The sequence below is a fragment of the Penaeus monodon genome, chromosome 43 (genome assembly GCF_015228065.2).
Source record: "Penaeus monodon isolate SGIC_2016 chromosome 43, NSTDA_Pmon_1, whole genome shotgun sequence".
NCBI classification, from domain to species: domain Eukaryota; kingdom Metazoa; phylum Arthropoda; class Malacostraca; order Decapoda; family Penaeidae; genus Penaeus; species Penaeus monodon.
In genome coordinates, this window is record NC_051428.1 from 7,281,965 (window position 1) to 7,289,464 (window position 7,500).

At 31.4% G+C, this 7,500-nt stretch overlaps 2 protein-coding genes across 3 annotated transcripts in view; both read right to left on the reverse strand.

Annotated features, from left to right (window-relative positions):
* Nucleotides 1-778, reverse strand: part of LOC119568443 (zinc finger protein 2-like) — a 5,614-nt gene extending 4,836 nt beyond the window's left edge. The window contains exon 1 of one of the 2 annotated variants that reach the window (XM_037916983.1): nucleotides 482-778. The gene's annotated coding sequence lies outside the window, so the exon portion shown is untranslated. Of the gene's footprint in view, nucleotides 222-481 lie in introns of those variants that run through there. The other variant, XM_037916982.1, reaches the window with a different exon arrangement.
* A 1,412-nt stretch (nucleotides 779-2,190) lies between these two features.
* The window catches only part of LOC119568378 (ragulator complex protein LAMTOR1-like), a 5,950-nt gene continuing 640 nt past the window's right edge, over nucleotides 2,191-7,500 (reverse strand). Inside the window, exons 2-6 of the mRNA XM_037916850.1 lie at nucleotides 5,779-5,849; nucleotides 5,402-5,494; nucleotides 5,091-5,199; nucleotides 4,630-4,731; nucleotides 2,191-4,147 (exon numbers count right to left, since the gene is read on the reverse strand). Coding sequence (XP_037772778.1) covers nucleotides 4,055-4,147; nucleotides 4,630-4,731; nucleotides 5,091-5,199; nucleotides 5,402-5,494; nucleotides 5,779-5,849 — 468 coding nt within the window. The 3' untranslated portion in view covers nucleotides 2,191-4,054. The remainder of the gene's footprint in view (nucleotides 4,148-4,629; nucleotides 4,732-5,090; nucleotides 5,200-5,401; nucleotides 5,495-5,778; nucleotides 5,850-7,500) is intronic.

The following is a 7,500-nucleotide window of genomic DNA, read 5'->3' on the forward strand; positions in this document are numbered from 1 at the left end:
CAACTTCAAAAAGGTTAAATGAAGCAACTTCTTTGTAAGAGTTTGAAACCTAAGAATATAATTACTGCACATAATTTAGGAACCAAAGTTACTGTGTAAAGTGTAATGAAGTACCATCGTCTGAACATCAATCTGCTGACTCTCACATTTGCGAAAGCCAGTATCTCAGTCTTCCAATTATTTCTAATTGAATATTATTGTTATTATTATTATTAAAGTGAATTCATATTTTATCTATCAAGTTCTCTTGAAAATATAATGCCCCCATTATGATTTCATTCATAGACCTACCCAAAGCACATTAATCAAACCAAAATAATATATGTTAACAGACGACTTTAGAGAGAAATGAGCAAAGAACACTTACGCACGATATATCACAAAGGAAAAAACACCTTCAACGCACACAATTCAAACATTAAAAAATTATAACAATAACTGACTTACTACTAGTTAAAAACTATATCATGCTTTGCATTACCTAGGTTGGAAATCGGTAATCGGATCCTCTGTTAATCGGGAAAGTGGAATATCAACAACAGACGACCTACGTTTGTTTACATCGATGACGTCATGACCCGTTTTCTTTGGGTGATTACGGGACTAAAGAATTTAGGGGAACGATTGTATATTACGTCTTACATTTGTCTTTCACTCAAATGATGTGGCTACTTTTCTCTTGTCATATTTCCGTTTTTAACTATTATTGCTCTTCACACAACCATTGTTGTCTCTTGTAATTGTTGATGCTGATATTATCATTAACAATTTTATCATTTTATCTCATTGCTATCATCCATATCATCACATTATCATCATCATTACTATTATCATTATTATTATCATCACTATCATTATTGTTATAACATCATCATGATAATAATTATTATTACTATTACTATTTTTATTATCACAATTTTTTTTCTATTTTTGCATTATTATACCATATTTTTCATCTTAAAAGTAATTTTTATTGGTTTATTACCATTGATTTATAGTTATTTTATAATGATAATAATAATAATAATAATAATAATAATATTAACATAATAATAATAATAATAATAATAATAATAATAATAATAATAATAATAATAATAATAATAATAACGGTAACAATAAAAATAAAAATAGTAACAATATGATATAATAATAATATTAATATTCATAATGATAATATTAATAATTATGATAACATTACAGATGATGATATGAAAGTGATAACAGTAATCATAATAAAATAATAATAATAACTAAAAATAATAATGTTTTAAATAAACAAAAACAGAAACAAAGTTAACAATTACTGTGATATCTTGACCATTATTATTATTATTATTAGTGTAATCATCATCATCACAATTATTATTGTTGTTGTTATTATCATTATTAATCATCATTATTTTCATTACCATTATTAGATACAAATACACCAACTTTCTGGTACCAAATCAATGACATGGAATTATAAACTAACAAATAATTCAGAAATAAAAACTTGGAACAAAAACTATTCATTAGTGAAATTTATGATAGAAAAAAATCAGTATTAAACATTATCATTAACCCTGAAATAAGTGTAGTAAATTAGTGAAATAAATAAATAAATGGTAGTTTGATTCTGACCCTGAGGAGTAAGAAAAAAAGATAAAGACTTTTGTTCCTTATAGTGTTGGAAAATAACTGGAACTATCAGTCTTGAAAGTGAAGAAATTGTAGCCATGTAGCCAGGATATCTGTTCTCCAGATTATTATGAAGTCTGATATATATCAATACAGTTGCCAAATCTGTATTCTTTCCCTAAATTCAAAGGCATGCTGTAAATGGCATCTAACGCTCACACAACTGAAGGACTGATACGGTAAACTCCACAGTAATTTCAAGTATTTCCATGCACTGAGAGATTTTTCCTATTCTGTTACATAATGATAGCATGTAGAAGGAATTATAAAGGATGGGGGGTGCATGAAAAATGGAATCATGACAAATCCTGTAACTTGTAGGTAGTGCAATCAATTAATACATATTGGTGTGGATATAATGCCGAGAGATGTTTACAAAGAAATCAGTAGTAAAAAGGGATATATATTTTATAGATGTGAATAAAATTAAATTCAATATGTACTATTTTCAACCTGCACAAATATCTGGATGGTCATATAAAGAAAAAAAAAAGTGATAACAACAAGCACAATGTAAAAGTACTTTTATTTATCATTACATGAGCCGTTTTTGGAGCATGCAAATGTTGCAATTAAAGAGTAAATATACAATAATATCATACAAGTTAATACATTCTACAATTGAATATCACATTCCAACTTGCCTTAATGTCCCACAACCAAATTTGTAGGTATTCTTAATATGGATGTACAAATGCTAGGTAGCAGACTTCTTTCCTGACTGATGCTGTATGGAAATGAAACTAGACACTGTAATGTCCCTCCAGTAAATAGGTCTATCAGATTCTGGGATAATATTTATCTATTTCTATTACTTCAAAGATATTATTAATGGTGGTAATTTTCATAAGGACTGTTAAAACACTTCATGCACTTTTATAACAAGCATGTAATTGTATGTAAATGCAAAATAAATATGAGCATGTGAGAGATCTCTACAGGTATATATTCTTGATAATTGAAAAAAAATCTTTAGGATTTACATTAATAATTTATTTCATTTACTTTTTATATCTTTTAATATTTTGCTGAAAACAGTACCATTACGTTATTTCTACTTCCAAAATATTTATTCACACTAACACTTATGATGCAATAAGTTTTATTAGCAGAAGATATGTTATTTTGTACAAACTACCAATCACTATCCAGTAATGCAGATTTTAGTATCCTTGGTAAAGGTTTCCCATATAATGAATACATAAATGATATAATTATTCAAAACAAGAAAAAAATTATTTTCCTATAATGTCTTAAACTTTATGATACTTTGGTTTCTCTTATAAAAGCTGGTAATAATCAAAGAATATGTTTTTTCTTCCAACATTGTGTTTAAAGTATATTCTTACCCAAATAACTACATAATTTTGTTTAAGGAGTTTGCTGTTTTGTAATCTGTAAATATAATATTCTCTTGCCTTTAAAAGACTATGCTGTCCCACTCCTCACATTCTCTTCTCTTATTCAGATTTCCATAAAAATAATCTTTCAACCTTTAAGGCAAGAGCATTGTAAATAATATACACAGACAGGAAGTCTGTGGTTAAATGTATCTTTATGAAAATATAACACTAAATCTAAGCAGAATACAGTCACAATATGTCTTATCTGTTTGTTTTTTTGGCATAATTATTTGGTTGTTAATATGGAGAGAGCTTTCATGCATGTAAAGTAGCTAAGTGACTAAGCATTTCCTCAGATAATAAACATGCCTTCCAATAAGCAATAAAGTTGAAAAGAAAAGGGATGCACAACAATGGGAGAAAGAATGTAGACTGGGACTATATCATAGAACTTCCATAAAATTGATACATTTTATTATAAACATTCTCACTAGACTGAGGACTGTTTTCAATCCTGATCAGACACAATGAGTTTATAGCTACATAATATGCTTTCTGTGCTGCAATTAGCTTCATAAATAGTTAACAAAGTCTATGAATATACTTTAGCACAAAAGAACAGACACATAACCTCATCACACAAGGAAAACATGAGCCATTCAGAAACAGACACTTTTATCTGTATTATATCACCACACTCATACATTATGTTGTTTTCACTCAAACTTTCCTTTTTTTTGTCAAGCAGTAACATATGCACTGTAATCTGTATATTGCTGCTGAAAATATACATCTAAGAAATCCCAAAATCAAAAGAATAATATACTGATTACAATTTAACACCTCTGTCATCTCAATAGAAAAAAGGGAGGAAATCAGAAATCACAAAATGACAAACAGACTCATGTCACAATAGGAGTGTATGGAGAAGCTATAGGCCCAGATGGAGTGAATATGTAAACAAGACGTCGGAAGAGGGCAACAGCAGTGGCGGCATGATCGGCATAAGAAGGCTGGCTGTAAGAGTGTCAAGGGATGCCGAAGGGGACCACCAAGTCCTCCTTGTGGTCCACCTTGACTTGGGCCAAGGCTGCTACAATCTTCTGGGTTGATGTGATCATCTGGATGGAGAGGAAGAGGATTATGACTACTTCTCTGATCTTTCTTTCTTGTAATAATAATAATAATAATAATAATAATGTGAAGTCTGATATATATCGAAAATTTAATTTAAAATGCTCAAATTTATGAAGACATGCATAGTTCATCATATTGCCTAATCATGTTCTTGCATTTACATTGAACAATTGCTCAAAATATTCCCATACTCATCCAGGCTTAACATTATGAAAACATGCTCAAAAAATTGGTATACACCAACTTTCATATCAGAAAGGAATCTGGAGAAAAAGTTATGAAAAGAAGAAAGAAAAAAAGGAAGAGAAAAAGAAAGAAAAGTCAAGAAGAAAGAAAGAAAGAAAGAAAGAATAAGAAGAAAGAGAAAGAAAAAGAAAAAAAAGAAAAAGAAAAGAAAGAAAGAAAGAAAGAAAGAAAAAGCAATATGATATTACTAAGCAATCTACAGAATGATGCATTTACTTACCATATTTAAATCAGAAGAACATATTGGTTGAGAAGATAATATTCTTTCAGCTGCAGGAACATCACAGAGGAGTTGTCGCTCAATGTTGGGTCTTTGAGGGACCTAAAACGAGTAGGCAAAAAATTTAAAACAAGACTGGTAGTTGCTTAACAAATTAACTTTCAGTGCTCAAACGGCAGTTGTTCAAGAATGAGCTTTGTGTGGAACATAAACTTTTAATAAAAGCAAAAAGTTATATTACAGCAAGTTTCTCACTTGGGAATATTATTATTTCAAATAAGAGATGATCTAGAACACAACTTCATTCAATCTTCCTTTGTGAGAATGCAAAGAGAATTTTATATCTGAGGAAAGAGAGGTCTGTTTAACTGTCTCTCTGGTCACTTCAAATTTTCTATTACAGTTTCATTCTTGCCTTTACAACAATGCAGCCTAACTGGAGAAAATTTCTACATTCTTACCTTATTTGTAGAGAGGACCTGAAGCCTCTGGTTATAAGTTCGCACTCTCTCTATGTATTCATGCTGTTCTAAGGTGTGGCACTCAAGGGCACCAACATCTATTATGTTACTGAAAAGACAAAATACATAGTAACTCTGGTAACAACAGGCTTCTAATCATAATAATTTTGACAGCACATACTTCTTTCCTTTTCTTTTTAAATCTGTCATATAAAAATATTTAAATCCATATATTTCAAGCTTCCTTCATATTGGAGATTACAAAATATTTCTGACATTTCATGAGCTTCAGCAGCTACAGAGCAACTTACCTCGCAGTCTGCTGAAGGATTCGATTAAGGGCCGACTGTTCATCTGATTTCTGATTGGCAGAAGTTGAGTAGTGATTGCCATAGTCACTGGTGCTGAAATACAAAAAAGAAAAAGGTTTAGAATGATTGTGTACATGATTCTCTATTCCTGTTGTATATATACTAAGAAAGAAAAGTATAGACAAAGTCAGACAGACAGAGAGACGGATGAATGGAGAAACAGACATACCGACATGCAAAGACACATCACAAATATGGTACCAAATATCAGTGATGATACAGCTCGTCATATGAACATATAAAAAAAGCTTTGTGAAAAGATATAGCAAAGAGAAAGAATAAGATTGAGATTCTAAGTAAAATAACAAATAATGTACCTTGCATTGATTGGGTAATTGTTGCTGACTGGATCACCTAATAACTGGGTTCTCTCATTCACTTCACCATCCTGAAAAAATCCAAAATCAACTAATTAAATTACTGTAAAAACTAAAAGAAATAAAAATTAAAAAATACTGTACATAATATATCTATGCTTCTGTGTATATGTATGTATGTGTATTTTTTAATTTTTTTATTCCACACTAGATTTATTATATATTATGTAATTGGTATAATTCTAGAGAAAGATTCCTTTTTCACTCATAAACTGTATATGCCTAATTTATACAAACTAAGCAGAGCAGTTATGTTGCAGGGAAAAGTTAATTTTTTCATGATCACAGAAACTGATGAAGACACCATATCAGAAATACACTGCAACCAAAATGAATCTTGCTAACATAAACAAAGACTAGGTTGCATCAACAGTGCTCTCAAGACTACTACTGCAGACAACGATCAGCCACTGAAAATTTTTAGAGCAACGAACTTTGGCCACTCTTCTGTCACTCAATTTAAACAAAGGACTGATGTGAATGAGGCAACTGTTTCTAATTGATGGTACAAATTGGCAAAAACTATATCTGGATGTTTACAATATGGGCACACTTACCAGAAATGAAATCCTCCGTTCCATGTCACTTTTTCATTATTAATATTAATATTATTATGATTATGATTATGATTATTATTATTATTATTATTATTAACAATTAAGTTGCTGTGAGTGGGCATGGCTTTTGGATACTGCCCAACACTCCCTGGCAAACATTGTTTTCGCCTGTGTTTGCACAGCAAGACAGATCCGAAACTTAGGCTGTGAGCAGTGTTTTTAATTATCTTTTTCCTTTATTTGTGGCATTACTGTTCTTGTCTGCAGATTATTTCTTGTATCACCCATTGCAACTTTTTGTCCTCTACAAGAATATCATCTTCAATATGCCCTAGCCTTGCCCTGGTAGGTCAAGAAGGTAGGAAGGAAACTTTGCCTACTTGTTATGGAGGCATTGGTGGAAGAGTATTGTTTTAATAAGGGGCTGTGGGGAGAATTAAAAAAAAATTATCCCATTTGGCAGGGTTAAACAAAGTATTCAAGATATTTGCAGAGATAAGGGTAGGTAAGAGGACAGGGACATATGGAAGAGGGAGTAGTGTTGAGTAAGGTGGTAGTGGTGAGGTGGACAATAAGACTATGGAGTAGTAATAGGGGAGGATGGGGTTGTTAATGAAAAAAGTTGTGGGTGTGGAGGAGATGAAGCAGAGGATGTTAAGAGAGGAAGAATGTCTCGGTCTCCTAAGCCCCACCCACAGCAACAATGGGCATGGGATTGGGAGATCCATACTATAAAGATTAATGATTTCACCGATATAACAAAAGCCAGTTAGCCTTACATTAGTTACCGAGAGTGAAAGAATAGATCAGGTCTGGGTTAATGTTACCGAGAGCAACAAAGAGATAGAGGGAATTGGACACTACCATTTTATAGAACATGAGAAATAGAGTAATAAACAATACAGGTACAGCTGTAGCGGCCTCATATTTACCATGAAATGACAAAAATGTCTGCTGCACATCACTGCTCAGCGACAAAGTTCACAACACCCTCACACATCCAGGGTTCTTAATGTTGTATTTCCTATAAGTTGGCTGGAAGTGCTAATAAAGGGGGGTTCAAATACCTCAAATAACTCAGGTCTGAATTAGTAAAATGGCTGCA